At 39.3% G+C, this 19,963-nt stretch overlaps 2 protein-coding genes across 2 annotated transcripts; one reads left to right on the top strand and one right to left on the bottom strand.

The window, feature by feature from the left end:
• The first annotated feature begins 10,550 nt into the window (after window positions 1–10,550).
• Window positions 10,551–16,145, top strand: LOC129096128 (TRIO and F-actin-binding protein-like). The gene is made up of 12 exons (XM_054604806.1): window positions 10,551–10,567; window positions 10,908–10,953; window positions 11,155–11,223; window positions 11,399–11,488; window positions 11,705–11,799; window positions 12,823–13,459; window positions 13,828–14,062; window positions 14,144–14,255; window positions 14,392–14,551; window positions 14,697–14,810; window positions 15,718–15,804; window positions 15,913–16,145. Exons 1-12 carry the CDS (start codon window positions 10,557–10,559, stop codon window positions 16,057–16,059), a joined length of 1,803 nt encoding a protein of 600 aa, XP_054460781.1. The 5' UTR covers window positions 10,551–10,556; the 3' UTR covers window positions 16,060–16,145.
• Window positions 16,146–16,240: 95 nt separating this feature from the next.
• Window positions 16,241–18,163, bottom strand: smdt1b (single-pass membrane protein with aspartate-rich tail 1b). The gene is made up of 3 exons (XM_054604807.1): window positions 17,978–18,163; window positions 16,655–16,813; window positions 16,241–16,489 (listed from the first exon to the last, which is right to left on the bottom strand). Exons 1-2 carry the CDS (start codon window positions 18,137–18,139, stop codon window positions 16,676–16,678), a joined length of 300 nt encoding a protein of 99 aa, XP_054460782.1. The 5' UTR covers window positions 18,140–18,163; the 3' UTR covers window positions 16,241–16,489; window positions 16,655–16,675.
• Window positions 18,164–19,963: the final 1,800 nt, after the last annotated feature.

Genomic DNA, 19,963 nt, shown 5'->3' with positions numbered 1-19,963 from the left:
TAAAGCAGAATTATATACAGAACTGTTGACACCAAACAACTCCAAAAACCTGCACTCATTTTTTTTTATCAGCAGTATATAAGCCACAAACATTTGATTAAACAGTGTTTATTAATGTTTTGGTCAACAACTATAGCTCCTGTTGTCAAGCATCCGTAACAGACATTAGTGACAATTAAATATACAAGTTGTAATTAAACGAAAAATGTTTTTTATTATTATTAAGATATTATCTTCATTTTTTATGTTTAATTTAAATATGATACATGAATTTAATATATTATTTAAATATATATAATTATAAAATACTTCTTCTTCCCTCTTCCTGACAACTGAGCAAACTCCATCTGCTGAAGAAAACCATGAGATGCAAGAAAGAAACTCAACATCTCTTCATGGCCTTTGAACACATCTTCAAAAACTTTTGAACCTGCCTGTGAATGATTTGTACAAAACCTGTCGACAAATGTTTAATAACACACTGTAAGTATGTGTTATTGTGTTTACTTATAATATAGGTAAACTTATAATCAAAGCACGCCTTTTGGGTAAAGACATTTTTTTCCCATGTAAAACTTATATGTACTGGCTGTTAAATCCAGAAGGTTGTGCTGAGCAGGAATACTAGTCATGATCAATACTTGCCTTGGGTGGATAAAGGTTAACATTGCTGGATCAATTGTTGCCCTTTATACTGAGGTGATTGCTGTTGGAGATTTAATTAATCATCTGGGATTGGTCTAATTATGAGAAAGTATGTTACAGAGTTTGTTTCTCGGTTTTTGTCGAGCAAGTGGGCCTATTTTCCTGTTATTTATGGACAGAGGGATGCAGAGGGAGACAATCGATTACATGTGATAATGTTTGTAACTCTGACGTAAAACCCACAACACTAAAAGCTGAGCACATGGCATGTGACCCTCCAGCCTCTCTTAGAGGGAGACAAAATCATTTTAATTGAAGAAAAAAATCAAAAGTTCATACGGGAACACGTATCGGCCTTCAGTTTGTAGCTTCATGTCACCGGCCTCTATTGAAAATGACATGTAGAATGTTGCTGTGTCGCATTAGCCTGAACTCAGCTTTAGTTTTGAAGGTTCCCATGATGACATCAATGTTTGCTTGCCTCATGTGACATACATAAAACCAATCTTGACCAATTTAATTTTCACGTAAGCAAAAACATGAAAATTGGAGCTCTCGTATTATTTCAATGATATTGAGATGTCCTCATAATGAACACGAAGAAGCTTTAATATGGTTACTAAAGTGTTTACTTTTCTGTTTGTTTTAAGAAAAGTCAGCTGAACTTTTCATTTTTAAACTTCCATGGATACTGGCTCTACTCTCTCTTCATAGCAACGACTGCCGGAGAAGCTGAATGTAGCTACAGTGACCATGTAACATGCAGCAAAAAGATAATAATATGTCTCCTTAGTGGCCATTTTACTTGCCAAAAAAACTATAATTAGACTCCCACTTCTACAGAATGTAGGCTTGTAAAACTGTAATTAATCATCACAAACTCAGGACATGTTTTTAAGTATACACACACACACACACACATACAGCCTCAGCACTTTGTCCCCCCCGCTGGGAATTAACTCAACTAATGATGCCAAGAGTTTTCAGAGACAGACTCTACCAGCTCAGAGGAGTTTGCCACAGAAAATAAAGTCGAGCTGTTGAATTTAGGTACCATACCATGAAACATATATGACCTCATTGTTACCATATTGCCCTTACATTACCCTCTGTTGCACACAGCCTGACAGCATCATTTGTATCAGTTTGTTGCAGCTCTTCATTGATGCTATGTGATGTTCATTCTGACTGAGAAAATCAAACAAAGAGAATCCATTCTAGTTGTCTTATGCAGCAAGAATAGATGCCTTGCTTCATTTATATTGGTCTCCCAGAAATGGTAAATATGAACAAATTTAACAATGTGTGACAATTTGGGAAACACCTTTTTTACTTGCCATCTAATAAATGTGAAGATCATTCATCTCACTCTCTGCAAGAAAGGGAAAAACACTCCTAAATGATCTAAATAGGCTGCAGCAGATAATGATAATCTGCTGCTGCCTGTTTGTTTTATTATTTAAAAATGAAATGATGATTTCATCACACTTTTTCATTTTCTTTCCCAGACATTGTAACCCTCTCTTTCCTGCTCTTTTATCTCTCCTCTTTGTGGCCGCGCTGTCAGAGTAACCATCTGTGCAGCGAGCACCACCACCGTGCATCAGACATCTGTCAGGACGAGTCCGTGCTATGTTTCACTTTCTACTGATGATATCTGATAGGACACAGTCACCATATATTGGGCCAATGTCAGAACCAATGAATGGTAGTTTTCAAAAAAAGAAAAAAAAAAGACCTTGGCCTCTGTAGCTTCCATGATCAACACCACAACATTTCCATTCTACTTGGAGGAAACTGAGCTTTGAATGAAGGATCTTCTCTTGGAAATAAAACATACACTACTTTTTTTGAAAATGAAGATTTTGGATCACATTCATAAGGTAGAGTGTCACTATCAGATAAGCTAACTTCTATGTGCACCTATCGATAACTTATGCTGGAGGATGTCCTCTATGTAACGGTTACATTATACACTGTCAATATTTTCTGCTCAGAGGTGTAAAGGGATCCCATCAATAGTGGTGTGTGTTTCATCCAGCAGGATATTGGTGTGCTCACAAACACTCCTTAAGGGATACTACATTGTTTGTGACATGGAGGCCTGACTCATAAAATTCTATTTATAGTAAAAACATCACAAATATACTTCTGCTCATATGCAATTCAAATAAATATATCCAAAGAATTAGCCTTTCATCTCTTAAAGCCTGCCTAATCATAGTTGTTATTGATATTATGCTAATGAGACAGAGCCTCCCGGGAAATAACCACATCATAACTATTGAAAATAAAGCTTTTGTAGTGTTAAGGTGCCCGAGAATATCCGGCCAAAGACCTCAGATGACAGATTCAGCAGGCAGGACATGGCGCCCCCTGTTGAGGACCACTACTGCCGTCAGTTCCAGCCCAACACCTTTGACCCCTCCCGCTGTGGCTCCTGCCTGCGGCCGGATCATATGCATCTCAGCAACAACACTGTTACTGCTGCTGCTCAACAGGACGACTCACAAGAGTGGGTATGTAGTCTATATATTGTTCAGTAGGTTTGTGAAATCATATAGTGTTTATCATACTTCTAAAAATGACACATGAGAATGTTCTAAGAAGATATTTCGAAGTTAAAAAAGTACATTAAAAAAGTACATTAAAAATCAAAATGTGAAGAATAAAAGGTAAAAGCATAAAAAGAATACTACAAAACATCAACCTTGTTCCAAATAAAATTATGTCGCTTTTTCACTGCATTTTATTCTCATTCTGTATGAAAGTACTAACGACAAATACAGTATGAAAAAAAAAATTGAAGTTAATAGAAAAAAATCGCCACAGTAAAGGCGATGGTTACTTGTGTGTGAATGTCCCAAAGTTGACTATGTGCACTAAAGGATGTGTACACAGCAGAGGGGGAAAAACCTCATAGCTACAATGTGATGCTACTTTTTTTTTTCTTAACCAAATGTCACTTTTGATAGTCTTTTCTCAGCTCTGGCTAACTGACACAACATGAAAAAAATGTACTGTGAGCTGCTGATCTTACTATAGCTTTCACTTGTATTGGTACTGAGCTTTTGCTAAATTAAATTATTTGAATACTTCCTCTACTGTTGGCTACATAAACTCATGCTAAAAACCTGTGGCTAAAGCAAAGAGGTCCCAGATAAAATGTCAGCATCCTCAAGCTGTTCAATTATCAAAGTAGAAGATGCAAGTAAAGAAGAAGCATTGTTTGTGCGTTGCAGGGTAGAGCTTTCAATCTTATATTTGAAAGATTTTTCTGTCACATTTGTCGATTTATCATTGTTTAAAATGTGTACTTGCAGACATTTGATAAATTCAGGCCCTGATGCTCACAATCAGCAACAGCCAAGTTTATGTCCCCAGTGATTATTGTTAAAACATTTATGAATACATGTGCATCAAGAATACAAATTACATATTGAGGTCATAATCTATTGACATAAGGTCAAGTACTTTTTTAATGACATGCCACCATTCAATATGACCGGTGTGTTAAAACTGTCCCACAAGTTGCACACTGAGGGGGATGAGGTCAACTCATAACACCATCATCAACTGGAATTACCGTGGAGGTGGGAGAAGGATAATACACCAAGGTGGCATTTGATTCTGTATCATTAATTAATGAAAGCTCATTACAATCCTTGGGGAATGGGTCGTAATCTGATATGCTGGTATGACGCATTCAAACATGTCCCCTCACACAACGCTGGCCCACTTTAGTTGAACCATGCACTGGAATAAAGTCAAGAAAGTATTGTCGTGTAGTGTAGCAACTAGTGTGGATTTTATTTGGATCTTAAAACAAAAGGCGACACTTTACACTGTTTAAAACTAACTAACTAACTTATCAAGAACTAAAACAAGCTAAACTTTTGTCATCTGTCTCTTAATGAGAGGTAGAACTGAAGGAGGGATCAAGATGAAGACGAGAAAGAAGCTGACTGGGCGGCTCTGGTAATGCAAAAGCACTAGAGCAATGAAATAATCATGAGCGTGACCAGAGACTAGCTTGAGTTACGTTCTGTGCAGTCTAAAAGTATTGGTTTAGCTAGAACGAAGGGAGAGAAGAAAGGAGGGAAGGAAGGAAGGAGGAAGCTGCCGAAAGCCTCAACAGCAGATTTAGCTGAAGGACAGCGAGCAGTCACAGTAAGTGAAATATGTCCTAAGGTTTGGACTTGGGTTGTTAGTGGGCTATATGTTATATGTTATATGCTATCTGCTACAGGGTAAGTTTGGTTGTGTTGGGGTTTTTTTGTTGTTAAAATTGATGGGATAAAAAGACACCAGACTGCTTTTGTAAGGCTCATAATGTAATGTAAGAATTGTTGATGCACATTAAAAAGCAGGATCAAATGTGATAGCTTTAAAGCATTCACTTTTAAATGCAGGTGATAAAAAAACATCAAAGAAAATCTAATTTACAGACACAACCAAATGAAATAGTGCCGGGAAAAGTTGCTTCTAAGAACAACTTTTAACAATTCTGACTCTACAAATTTGATCTTATTTCTCAAGTGCGAAGTACTCGGAGCTCGTAAACCAGTTTTACTTTTCCCAGAATTATCTAAATAGTGCTTAAAAATGTCTTTCTGTGCCCCACCAACTAGGACGCAGATGAGGACACCCTGTCTGAGGTGACCACAAGTGCCAGTAGTGATGATGTCAGCGGTGGTTGGACCTACGAGTGGAGTCTGGTCCACAGTCTGAGCCCTGAGTTGGAACTTAATATCTGTGACACTGACATACAAGCCAGGTGACTGTATCCTGTATCCTGATCTTAGAAACAACTTCTTTCTTTTTTTTTACCAAGAACAGTCTGCCTGAGCACTGAGTACAAGAAAGACACCGGAGCCTGTAGGGTTCTTCTCTGAATATCACTGCTAAACATTAGCTTTCGAGGAGCTAGCTTAGTTTGATTACATGTTGTAAATAAGAGCTCAATGTTTTATATAAACAATTGCCAAACTAATAAAATGAAAGTTGCTTTAAGTGACTACTTCTCACCCAGCTCTGCAGTTCCCGCAGTTCTACAGAACTTGTTAGCTTCTTTCTCATGGTTTTAATTTATGGCCCAAGATTTGACTCTCACAACTCTCATAGCTTTGTTTTCGGACAGAGCAGGCAGCTGTTTACAGAGAAAAAGTATGTAACATGCCCTGGACCAGACAGTCAGCAACTTACTGGTAAACAGAGTGGAGCATTTAGCAGCTAAACAGTCAGATATTTTCCCCTGGAGCTGGTGGAGACCAAAAACTGAGCTAAAAGGAAAGAGAACATTGGACTGCCAGAGCTTCAAATTAATGCTAATGTTCCTCCGTTTCTGCCGGAAGTGGAAATAAGCAACTGTTTGCCAACAAGTTCACCATTACAACTTTACAAAGTAATAATGCGTCAGTGTTGTTTGCAGTTTGTTTCGCTGTCCCAGAGTTGCCAAAAATACCAGTTAATGCTGCTTTAAGTTGCTTGCTGATGCAGTTTTGCTGTTCTTGTTTAAATCATGCTTATGATGTTGCAGTAGATTTATCAGCTTGAATCTTGCATTTTACACAACTTCACGTGTGGGTGTGTTTTTACAGATTAGTTTGCCTTGTGCTGCTTTAAATAGATATATATACTTTCATTATTGCATCCTGGTATACATTTCTTATTAAGATTTCTTTTGTAGATTAAGTTCTTTGACTGACATTTATGACAGAAGGTATGGTAACTATATCATTGCATAGTTTAAGATAATTTTGTGTTTTGATGAGAACTACATAACACTTTGCACATCTGCAATTTTAAACTTACGTTGGCGGAATGATATGCTGTTAGTGAGAAGAGAAGAAAGTTGCAAAAAAAAAAGTTTTACTTTAACCTACTACCAGATAATTTGTTTTGATAGTAACGTAGTTATTAGTGTTACATTATCCACACCTTATGGCATTTGTAGGCCTCTTCTCACTGGTCACCAAGCCAAAAGACTGTCCAGTATACACATTTTACAATTGAGAAGATCTCTGTGTTGACCTTCTACTGCCATCCTCCAGCTCTCCAAATCAGTGGGACTGTCCAGAGAGGAGCCGATCCCTCTGCTCAGAGAGGCACTGTGTGGCCCAACACGATATGACCCGGCTGGACCCGTCCAAAGCTGAAAGCTCCTGGATGGATGAGAGGAGGGGTAGAGACCGGACCCAACGGACATCAGGTACAGCCACAAATATGTGCCCATGCTTTCTAACAGGCTGAAGTACACATTAAGGCAATGACCTCAACCTTGTGTGATTGATTTTCAGAGTCCAGAGGAGACAGGGAACAAGAGAGCGGATACTTCTCTCCAGACCGAAGAGGTGATGGTGAGCGACAGATGGAGGAGGTCAGCAAGCGGTCGTATCGTTACTACGAGAGGGGGCATCCTCTTCCTAGCAACTATGTTGCTGAGCCCAAAGCCTGCGTCCCCTACAGGAACGTCAACCTCGGCACGCCCTCCCAGAGGAGGAACCCAGAGACTTACATGCTGGAAATTTGGAGGAGTGAATCCCCAGAGAGGTACACGTACCACTCCAACTTTAGACGGGGAGCCGATTCACAGAATAATTCACCAACACGCCACAGCTCTGTGAGCCCAGATCGCTACAAGTTCACAGAGTCTCCTGTGGGAAACCAGCGAAAAAGCTCCCTCTCCAAGAGTCAGGTCCGGTCTCATGACTCCTCTCCACTTCCATCACATGCCCTTTCTCGGCATACATCCAGCAGGTCCAGTCCATCTCGCAGGAGGGGGTCCATCGCCTCTCGAACCGCTTCGCCCTCAAGAGCCACCCCTTCTCACAGGCACACAGACTCTTTCCATTTACAGAACGGTGAGTATGATGCTCAAAGGAGGTGCAGCCGGGACATGAGGAGTCCATCGCAAGCTTCAAACAAGCACAGTTTGGATTCTGAGAAGCTGTACAGGAATCTGGAGTGTATCTCCCGCCGAGGCTCCTCAGCCATCCAGCAACACTCTTATGAAGGATCCCAAGTATCTCCTAGAACCAGAACGGCTGTCAACAGCTCGGCCGAAACTCGCACTCGCAACAGCCGCGAAGTATCACCGTCCAGGAACAGCTACGGTACTCACAGTCACACCCCACAAAGGGAACCCCCATCCAGAGACAGCAGACCTAGTCCAACTCAAGGCTCCTGGCAGGGGTCATCACACTCTTTACTCAGCCTCCCACCCTCTCGCGGTTCCTCATCAAGACGAGGTGCGGACTCTCACATGCTTGGTGGTTCACTTTCACACGTTACAATCACGGAAACTGACAATGGTCATGAGGGGAATAATCGGGTCAGCGGTGACAGAAGCAGGAGCAACATGAGGCGAGGCATGGAGGCCTTGCTGATCTCTGAACCCAAGAAGGCTGCAGTAGAAACAGAAGAGGTACGTATGTCTGGCAGAACATGGTTTGTAGTCAAGCTAGCGGCGCTGCTCTATGGATGAATGTTGGTCTGTCTATCACTCGGTAAAACACTTTGGTAAAGACTGAAATATCCAAACAACTTTTAGATTGATAGTCATGACATTTTGTATGGATATTCATGTTCCCAAGAGGATGACACTTACAGTGAAATGTTTCCACATCTATTGCAGGAGGCGTATGTTTCAGTTTGTCAGTTTGTTTGACTAATCACCTGCAAAATGCCATTCCAATTTGCTAATTTGCTAATATTAGTATGCTAAGATACTAAAATAAGATGCTGAACATAGTAAACTTTCTACCTGTTAATCGTCAGCATGTTAGCATTGTCATTCTGAACCGTACAGTCTATGTTGTTAATATGTTAGCATGCTTACAATGCTAGCATCTAGCTCAAAGCACTAAGCCTAAGTACAGCCTCACAGAGCCGCTAGTATGTCTGTGACTCTTAGTCTTGTTATATTTTTTTGTCAGAGAACACTCTTCATACCACATATGATGTAAAATGTTGAACAATGTTTATGATTCTGAGGTGGGGATGACCTTGGACGACTACATTGTCCTGGCTGATATTCCAACTATCCAGTTGGAGTCTGAGGAAGAGTCTCCAGGGTTGAGGAGGAGGAACCAGAGTCCCAGCCCATGCAGGGACAACAGGCCTAGGGCTTACAGGTCGGTGGTACCATGTCGTACTATATGGTATCATCATTGTATAGCAATCTGTTCAGGGATAGCCATAGTAGAAGTGCTATTACCATGCATCAATTCTGCATTCCTAGTGTATATGTTCCTTCAGGCTGGTCCTTTGGCGGCTGGAAGATTCATAAGAAAAGCAGTGTAGCAAAAAAGACATAAGATATCTTTTGATCTGACCATAACTAATTGCCTTAGTTGCGGCCAAAGGAAAGAGGGGGTCTCTAAAGGCCTTTGCAGAGGAATGTGAAAGTATAGTTGTAAAAAAGGATGTAAATTGTGCCTTTGGTGTGTTTATGTGTTCGTCAAATATTTCTCTGATTTGGCTCTGAAGGAACCAAGATGAAATAGACATCTACAGTACAAGACTTGAGTTAGATGAGAGGGGGAGAGGCAGAGAGCGAGGCAGAGACAGACGAGAGAAATGTCGGGACTCTGAGAACGGACGGTCATCTCGGAGACATTCAGTCGCATCGTTTCATTCCCAGGTACGATGCGATAACTGCACACATCCGTACAGTACAATCAATGTTGAAAGTAGAAGCTCAGTCGGATGCAGATCTCCGCCAGGTGTGTCTGATTGAATGAATGTAACCCATAATTGGCTAACCACTTGTCTAAACACGAATGGGCTGTAAGTTGTGTACAACACATTTGAAAAACAAGCGGTGATGCATTCAGACATTTGGCTCGAAATTGCTTTGTAATACACATATACAATGTTGTAAAAAGCAAACTCACCTAGCGTTCTCTCCACTAAGCATCGGTTGAGTTGCGGCAGAGTAGTTTTGTTAGCTGTTAGCGATTAGCTAAACACACCGTCCAAAACAAAAAGAATGAGCCGCAGAGCATTGGCGTAGAGGTACGCAGCAGAGTGTGCACTAGTAGTTACGTTAGCTGTTATCAATAAAGGTATTTTGAGAAAGTGTGAGTGCCCAAAAGCTTGGGAGCTCCTTGAGCATGCAGCCATAATTGGCCATCCCAAATATTCAGAGGACAGACACAGAGATACACAGTCACTCACTCACTCACTCACTCACTCACTCACTCACTCACTCACTCACCCATGGACCAATGCAAACATACATGCATGCAAACATGCGACTAATGGCATGATCCTCCTGGCGGAGATAATACCAACAGAGCTTGTAACGCTGTCGGTTTATTCTATTAAAGAGTTCAGATAATCAAAGTGGAAGACACAGATCTTCAAAGGTGAAGGAGCGAGCTCCTCCTGAACTCACGCAGACACAGGTGAGCGCAGTCCCATGACTTTTCTGCATCTGCATAAATCACATGAGTGTTTGGAGGAAAATGGGTCGTTCATGCATTTTTTTCTAAAATAGATCCCTGATAGTTATTTCAGCTGCTTTACCTCAGGCGCCCCTCTCAGGGAGGGAAAAAGCCATTAGTTAGCACTCTATGTTTTGGGGCAGCATGTTCATATGATTTATCATTTTTACATGAATAGTTTCAGGATGTATCCTGCAGTGTCAGCGCTGCAGTGTCATGCCTAAAAGTGCTGAGTCAACAAACACAGAGGGATGGATGATCACAAAATCAAACAAAAATATAATTTCAATGCTTTGAATCGCATGCAACAAATTAAACGTGTTTGTTTTAGTTCTGAAACCCTGACTTGACAAGTATATAAATGTGTGTGATCTCACCTCTGTGACTTCTCCATTTTATCTCACATCACGCATTTCTCTCTCTTTTTTTCTCTGCTCCTCACAATATGTACTGTGCAATGTGATGCATGCGTGGTAAGTATGTTATTTTGTGCTAACATGCTTTCTCTCAAGTCAGTCTATTATGTTCCATCAATTCCTCTTTCGGTTCCTATTTCCCACGGTTTTACAATGACGATCACAGTTTGCAGATGTTCAACTCTTCCTTTTTCTTCTGTTCCCATTCTGCAGTATGTTTCCCATTTTTTGCACTCTAAACTTCTGCCTGCCTCTTTATGTGTGCTTCAGCACGATGTGGTTAGACACATTCGTCTGCTCTGATGGTTTCCGTTTCCTCTAGTTTCACAATCAAGCGTGAGACAGAAACCATTGCAGAATGCTTTTAAAGAGCTTGATCACAATGCTTTAATTACAGGTGTTCCTTGAAGGGGTGGATGTCAATTCTGGATGAACATGGCAAGGTAAGTTGATGTTTTGGGAATTTATTTTTCTAATATATAGAATCTTTCAAGTTTTAATTTCTATTCTAATTCCTGTTGTAACCACATCCTCTATAGACAGACAATACAAAACACTACGATTTTACTTTGAAACTATCTATAAGGACTTCCAGAGACTAATAATGAATTTAATGTTGTGCATTTTTACTGTGTTTTGTTCAGTGGAGGAAATACTGGTTTGTTCTGGGTGACACCTCGCTGAGGTACTACAGAGACGCAGATGCTGAGGAGGTAGGAGCTGATGTGTGACATTAAAGTTATTTCTGACATGTTAGTACATTTATGTCAATTAATTTAAATCTACATACGTGGATGCGTGCAGATTTAGCCACAGTAACATGAGCAACATGTTATGGTACCTAAACACCCGTCTTTGGTGTTTGTTGCGTGGTTATTTGTGCTGCAGTCAGATGATCTGGACGGAGAGATCAACCTGATTTCCTGTGTGAGTGTGTCAGACTGCGATGTGGAGAAGAACTATGGACTCAAAATACAAGTATGTGTTTACTGTACTTATTTTGAATTGTGTCATTCAGTAAACAATCAGACAGATGGACAGTCAGACCCCCCCATTTCCACATCGATTACATGTTTGGCTGCTTCCTGTTTAACAGTGTGTGTGTGTGTGTGTGTGTGTGTGTGTGTGTGTGTGTGTGTGTGTGTGTGTGTGTGTGTGTGTGTGTGTGTGTGTGTCTCTTTTGATCTCCTTCAGACAAAGAGAGCAGTGTTCACTCTCTCCGTTATGACCTCCAGAATACGGCGGAACTGGGTGAAGTTACTAAAGCAGGCAATCCAGAAGAACGCGCAGTGAGTCCCACTTTATTCTTGGAGACGGTGGTGGAGGAAATATTCAGAAGCTCTACCCAAGCAGCAACACCACCTCTAGTTAAAATGTTACTTAAGTAAAAGCTAATTGGTGTTAAAGCAAAATAGACTTAATGTTATATTGTCATGTGTCAAATTGTTATTGCTGATGCCTTTAAAAATACTGTTGGGTAGTTTAATAACATTGCATTATACACATTTCCCTTTCTGTACAATATCCCTCGTTATGTAGTCCACTAGAAGTATAAAGTGGCATGCATAGTAAATACTCAAGTAAAGAACAAGTGCCTTTGCCCCTAAGTACTTAAAAAAGTACTCAAGTATTGCAGAGATGCTACTGTGTACTACAATCAGGAATTACATATTGAAAATAACATTTCAAAGAAGCAAAGCCCATAAAATGACTTTACATGCTGTAATGTCCAACATTCCAGTACAGTACTATATTTAATTTAATTTAATTTACTTTAATTGTCCCTTAGGGGGCAATTTGAAACTGGTTTTGCAGCCATAGAAATATAAAACCATAACAATCCCACACAAAGATAGATACCAAATCATATAAAAATAAAATAAATGCTAAATAAACATGACACATTGTGTAAGTCGATACACAGAGTGAACTTCCTATTTACTTTTGTGGCTCACTTTAAGTGATTATTCTGGAGCTTTTGATCACAAGTGAAATTCTTTGACTGTAAAACTTTTACTTTAGCTGACAATGCTTACAAAATGTAAATATATATCATATTATATTACAAATGAATCATAATAAGTAATGTACAAATTCCAAAACAAGACATCCTTTATCATATTATTTCAGCAAAATGTGCTCAAATCTTGATTCATACTAAAAAAACAGGCTTTCCAGTGACCTGAAAATTCCAGAACACTGTGAGGAAATGCAGACAATGTGATTGGGTGGTCCGCCTCTAGCGAACCCTCGATCATCTTTCCTCTGATGTGTAACACTACCCTCCTGTCTTTCCCCCACTCCGACCTCAGCCAATCAGAAACCGGCAGCGAGAAAGAGAACCCACTCTCCCGTAGACCGTCGTCATGCCAACCACCTGCTCGGTTCACCTGCAAGGACTCCGGTTATGAACCTACCACTTCCACATCAAGCACCACAGCTGCAAGCCCCCATCAGGCCGACCACCACCACCACCACCACCGACACCAAACAGTAGACGGGGACCTGGACTTGTCTCCGTCCAGTCAGAGAGAAGAGGGGGAGGGCTGGGACCGCGAGCAAGCCAAGCGATTGGAGGAGAGGAACAAGTGGTTTGAGGAGGGGGTCACCTTCAGAGAGATGGGCAGCAGGTGGGACTCCATGGAGCTGAAAAGGGGGAGTGTACCTGTGCCCGTTATTGAGACCATGGACTCAGACGTCAGCAGGAAGTGGGTAGAGTTTGAGACGTTGTCCTTTAGGGACATGAGTGCGCAGTCTTTCATTGGAGCCCAGTCTTATCAGCCGAGCACCCCGCTGGCATCACAGTCTCTCAGTAGCAGCCAGACGTATCAATCGAGCCCCGAGGAGGCCGAACAGCCTGCCACCGGATCACAAACTGAAATACTTAACCCATCCATAAATGGAGCTCAAACTATTCAAACTCATAAAGCTGAAGCTCTTCAAAAGGAGGTAAGACAGTCACTATATTAACATACAGTACCAGTCAAAAGTTTGGACACACCTTCTCATTCAATGGTTTTTATTTTTATTTTTTTCTACATTGTAGATTAATATTGAAGACATCCAAACTATGAAGGAACACATATGGAATTATGTGGTAAACAAACAAATGCTCAACAAACCAGAATATGTTTTATATTTTAGATTCTTCAAAGTAGTTGAATGAGAAGGTGTGTCCAAACTTTTGACTGCTACTGTAGCTTTTAAAAAGTGTTGAGCAGAAACACTAGCAAGACATTCTTTTAAAGTCTTTACAATGCAAGGACATTGTGTTAATATCCTGATATAAATATTTTCCCCTCCTCTCCATCTCCCAGGCTCTCTCTCTTCGAAAGCAAGTGGAGAGCATCAAGAGGGAGCGCGCAGCCATGGGGATAGAGGTGGACAGCCCCTGTGGCCCCGGGGCTCCCTGTAGGGCCCAGCTAGAAGCCATGGAAGTGGCCCATCAGAAATCACTGCAGGAGCTGCAGGAGAAGCATGCGAGGGAGATCAGGGAGCTGGAGGAGCATAGAGACAGGATGCTGCAGGAGGAGAGCCAGGGAGCCGTTAAAGGTAAGACAGGAAGCGCGACAGTGTCTCCTGTTATGTAAATCTAACAACCTAATTAACAAATGAAATGATTGTTCATCACAGCTGTGGAGGCACTGAGAGCGGCTCACAGAGAGGAGCTGGAGAGGGAGGTGGAGAAGGCCAGGAGGCTTGCTGGAGGAGCTGGACATGCAGACGCTTCACACAGAGGTCACATGTAAGGTTTATATCTCCAGACTGTCTCTCGCTGAAGGCTTCAGATGTTCTGCACTTGACTGTAACCCCCTCCCCTCTCTTGCATGACAGTGCATGACTATAATTTACCACGCATCTCGTGTGTTTGCGCGTGTCAGGCCACAGGCGGACGTCTCACATGGCGAATTAGATGTGCTGTCCGAGCGCTACTCCCAGAAGTGCCAAGAGCTGCACCGCACCGAGCAGAGCAGCCAGGGCCGAGAGGCTGAGCTCCATCTCAAGGAGAGAGAGCTGGAGCAGCTCAGAAGAGAGAACCAGGTTTATATACATTTGATTCTGTTCTAATCCATTGTGTTTCTGGGGTTCTTATGGGGTTAAACTAATAAGGAAGCAGAACTTTCATAAGCAAACTAGTTCACATTACTTCTACATGACATAATTGGAGATGAAAATCTTTTTCCAGGAGCTGAAGACCAAACTGGCGGAAGAGATCAGCCGCATGCGTTATTTCATCACGGGGCAGAGGTCGGACACGGTATCTCTTGGCAACGCTGAGCGCAATGCATCTGATTTAGAGGTACTGATTTAACACTGTAGACTAAATTAGATCCTACGTCATCTCATCTCTTGTGAAAGCAGGTGATATTTTTTCAACATTATGACTTATTGCTGCATCCCGACACAGTTTCATTTATCGCACCCGAAAGACTCATTTAGGCTTGAAGGACAAACGTGGACAAGACAATCATCTGAAAGCAGCATTTGACCAAATCATCAGTGGGATTTTCAGCCCACTTTGATAAAAACAAATTAATTTTGTCTTCTGTACCCAGTAATAGCTCACTATAAAAACATTGTCATCTGTTTCTTTTTTTTCCTTTTTTTGGTGGCCTCATTTTTGTTGAGCGTCTGTGCTTGGTCACATTATAGTGAAGCACATACTGCCATCTACTGCTCGGATACCAATCCAGCATGGCTGGTAGCTAGACAGAAGATCTTTTACTTACATAAACATTTAGACTCCTGTATTCAGAGTATTATCTGCAACAAATAGAAAAGTATATGTTTTTCTTATGCAGACAAAGGACCCTGTAATTGTTATTTATGAACTATTGGATTGTTGTTACTGATGCATTAATGTGCAAGTAGCATTTTTGTTCTTGTTATCGGTCGCACAATAGATCGTTTTATCCACCAAGTATACTGTTGGTTTTTAAGCTATAACAATGCATTATATTTTATATGATAATCATATGTCTTTAATGTAAAATCTTAAACAGCAAAGTAACCTTACAGTAGCTGTCAAATATATAAAGTAATGTTAAAAGCACCAATCTTTCCTCTGAGTAGTTAAGAAGTATAAAGGCAGTAAAGTAAAGAGAACCTCAAAATTGTACTTTCAATGCAGTACATACATTGTACATGTGAAAAGTTTTGATATCTTTTTAACTGCTAATATGAATATGCCGCATTTTGTTTTGCAGACATTACTGAGAGCAAAAGACAACGAGGTGCAGTATCTCAAAAAGGAAATCAGCTGTCTACAGAATGAAGTGCAGTCTCTTACAAAGGTACGTTTAATGATCAGACCTCTCACTCCTACGAGTCAAATGTTTACAACTTTGACGTCAACTGATGAGTCTACTACACTTGGTCCGACCCTTTTTTTTTTTCTACAGGAGAAAGCGGCGGCTTATGAGCATTATAAGGAGGCGTACGTAGAGCTGAGTGACGCGAGGGGCCGCAGCCAGCTGGAGACGGGCTCCCTCAACGAACACTTAAGACTGGCCAACGCTGCCCTGCAGGAGGGAGCGAGGCCGACCTGACCAAAGAGGACCGCTGTGACAAACTGACCTTGAGGAACAATGACGACAACAACAACAAAATCATGACATTACAATAACAACATGTGCCGTTGTGGCTTAGAAGAGTCAGAATAAAAGAATTAAGAGAGACACCACTGTGCAAAGACTGTGAAGACCAAATGATAACAAGTGTTCATCCACGTGTCATCGACTCCCTTTATTGAGTTGTCAGAAAAACATGCAAACAAGAGTGAAGGCATATCTAGTCATTTTGATAGCCTCACATGATATGAGATTTCAACAGAATGAATTAAGTGAAAACAAGATAATTAGCCGAGGAGAGAGGGAGGAGATGGGTGGAGGTGGAGTGATGTTTTTGGACGTCAGTTACCCATCTTCCCCATCTTCCTTGTGCCGGCTGGTGTGCTCTCACTCAATATTGCAAAGCACCCTGTGGATGTGAATTAAAAAAGGAAAAAAAATAAATGTTTTCAGCTTTCTTCGCCCTTTAACATGAAGCTTACACACCCTTTACACATGGATAAGATTGTGCACTGTCAGAGCGCCAGTGTTGAAATGTTAACTAAGGTGTGGCTAATGTACACTTTGACCTTACCATTTGTTTTCTGAGGTGGGCTCAATCATCGTCGTCGTCGTCCTCTGGGACAAAGATGTCATGCTCCTCCAAGAGAGCGGCAAAGTTCTTGCTGATAAGAGTTCCCACGTACAGGAAAGGCACCACCACTGCGGTCATGCGGATGAGACCAAATGGTGTCTGAAAAAGAAATAAAAAAATCAAGTCAAGCGGCATTTAAACTAGTTTTTGTAAAGGTAATATAATAAATGTGATATTCAGATTACTGACAATGTTAATCCCCACCTCAGTTTGCTCTAGGAAACTTTGGTCAGGATTTGTAATTATGGACAACTGTTTCTCACGAAGCCAAATTCAAAAACATAATCTTCAGAGTTACTATAGCAGAGAAATGCTGTAAAGATTGTAAAGCCCCTTGAGGCATATTTGTGATATTGGGCTATATAAATAAATTGTCGAGACATTGAGTGTAACAAAGGCATAATATGTCGACAGCAGGCTACGCAAAACTGCATTTACATACATTTACATACAAGTCTAAAACAGAATTTCAAATTGTTTTTTAATGGAAAAGCTTTGAATGAAAGCACGATATCAACAGACGTGGGGCTTTAATGGTGGGTCCTGCATTACCACATTTCTGACTTGAGGCCCTGTTTTGAAGAGGTCCTGTGTTAAAATCCTTCGTTATCTCAGTACATGTTGTTACATGATTGCCCTGAATCAAATTATCCACAGCACATCTTGCACCCGCAAGTATTCTAGCAGAGAAAAATAGGAAAACTTGCAGAGGGAATGGGAGGATTGTGGGGTTGATTGGGGTCCACCAACAACTCTTTGTCCTGGGGCCAAAGAACAGGTTTATCCAGCTATGAGTTCAGCTACTCTTAAGCTGTTTTAGACAACATTTATCTTTTAATTTGGCTCTTAATTATGGCCTTGAGTGGATTATTTCAGTTTTGCTCCATTATATTGAATTATCTGAGAAAAAGGTAAATTAAGAGGCCAGTAATTAATTAATGAATTCTTATTGGACATCATTACAGTTCATAGAAAGACATATTAGTGAAATGTAACAGCATATATTGTATACATATAACGTATTATTATTATTATTATTATTTCAATTGTTACTGTAAAAAATGTCCACTTGAATCAATAGACAATAAATAATTACTTCCTGAAATACATCTATGTTGGTGTAAACATGCGTTGATTGGCTGACTTGACTAACCCAGCGCGTCTCCTGCCCGTCTATTGGCTACCGCTCCTGTCAGTCCAGCATTAAGCCCCGCCCCCGCCCCTGTCAGTGATATCTCTTGTCGGTCTGAAGGCAGAACTCACCTTATCCGGCTTCGGGAGGACGCCGCCCGTCGACGTGGACACGGCGGTCCGGCTCTGGGTCGTCCTGGTTACGTTAGATGTTTTAGAGCCGGCGTTGCGGCTCACCACACCCGCATTTCTGGTGAAAAGCCGCAGCGGGAGCCGCAGTGTACCCGTCGCCATTTTTTTTCCAGTAATGTGATAGAGGGTGGGTGACGTCTCAGTGGGAGGCACTGGGAGGGCTTTTATGCGCGCGGCGTGACGTCATCAATGGTTTCAATGCATCAATTGCATTAAATGGTTTTATACTGAAAATTAAAATATGTCTCTGTGTCGTGTAACCGAGACAGTTTGGTCTGTGGTGATAAAATCATAATAATAATAAGTCATAATAATAATAAGTCATAATAATAATAAGTCATAATAATAATAAGTCATAATAATAATAAGTCATAATAATAATAAGTCATAATAATAATATAATAATAATAAGTAATAATAAAGAAAATCATAATAATAATAAGTCATAATAATAATAAGTAATAATAATAAGTCAAAATCATAATAATAATAAGCCATAATAATAATACGTCATAATAATAATAAATAATAATAATAAGTCATAATAATAATAAGTCATAATAATAATAAGTCATAATAATAATAAGTCATAATAATAATAAGCAATAATAATAATAATAATAATAAATAATAATAATAATAAATAATAATAAGTAAATAATCATAATAATAATAAGCAAATAATAATAATAATAATAAGTCATAATAATAATAAGTCATAATAATAAGTCATAATAATAATAAGTAATAATAATAATAAGCATAATAATAATATAATAATAAGTCATAATAATAAGTCATAATAATAATAAGTAATAATAATATAATAATAAGTCATAATAATAATAAGTCATAATAATAATAATAAGTCATAATAATAATAAGTAATAATAATAAGTCATAATAATAAGTCATAATAATAATAAGTCATAATAATAATAAGTCATAATAATAATAAGTCATAATAATAATAAGTCATAATAATAATAAGTAATAATAAGTCAATAATAATAAGTCATAATAATAAGTCATAATAATAATAAGTCATAATAATAATAAGTCATAATAATAAAAAATCATAATAATAATAAGTCATAATAATAAGTCATAATAAGTCATAATAATAATAAGCCATAATAATAATAAGCCATAATAATAATAAGTCATAATAATAAAAAATCATAATAATAATAAGTAAATAATAATAAGTCATAATAATAATAAGTCATAATAATAAGTCATAATAATAATAAGTCATAATAATAATAAGTCATAATAATAATAAGTCATAATAATAAGTGATATTTGGTACCAGGGAAACGTCCTTTAATCAAAGATTTTAGATTTTAAAGCTCAAACTTAAACAAAATCAAACATCACACCAAATACATGAATTTGAAAATTAGTACCCATTGTCTTACTGATAAAACTCTGCATATCCACCCAAAATAGCATACTTTTAGTTTTTCTTTTCTGACTGAATCTGATGTTAATGATAAGCTAATTATTTAACTTTATTACTAGGCTTTTAAAATCCATTAAGTATTTTCCCACTGTATCGCAAAGTATAGACCAAAGTAATGTTCCTTTTGGAAATGAAATAGTTTAAAGCTATTCGGATGTGACTCTTGTAGTGTATTTAGGGCCGAAACCCACATTGATGACAAGGGTCATTATCTCAGTTAGATTTATTTCTGGTAACATAGGGTTTAACAAAAAATGTACATACTACAATTACAAACTTTGACAATTGGTAGATACTGTAATGGCTAATTCCAGAATGTCTAGACTTTATATTTACAAGTGATTATCTTTAAGTCAGCAAAAATAAATAAAGTATTTCTCCATTAGAATTGTATTCTTGTGGAGAGGATTTTGAAACGGTATTATAGAGAAAATACAAATGTACTGTTGCACATTCAAATA

The sequence above is a fragment of the Anoplopoma fimbria genome, chromosome 9, assembly GCF_027596085.1.
Source record: "Anoplopoma fimbria isolate UVic2021 breed Golden Eagle Sablefish chromosome 9, Afim_UVic_2022, whole genome shotgun sequence".
In the NCBI taxonomy this organism is placed as follows: domain Eukaryota; kingdom Metazoa; phylum Chordata; class Actinopteri; order Perciformes; family Anoplopomatidae; genus Anoplopoma; species Anoplopoma fimbria.
The sequence above is the reverse complement of the archived record's forward strand: the minus strand, read 5'-3'. Positions and strand labels throughout refer to the sequence as shown.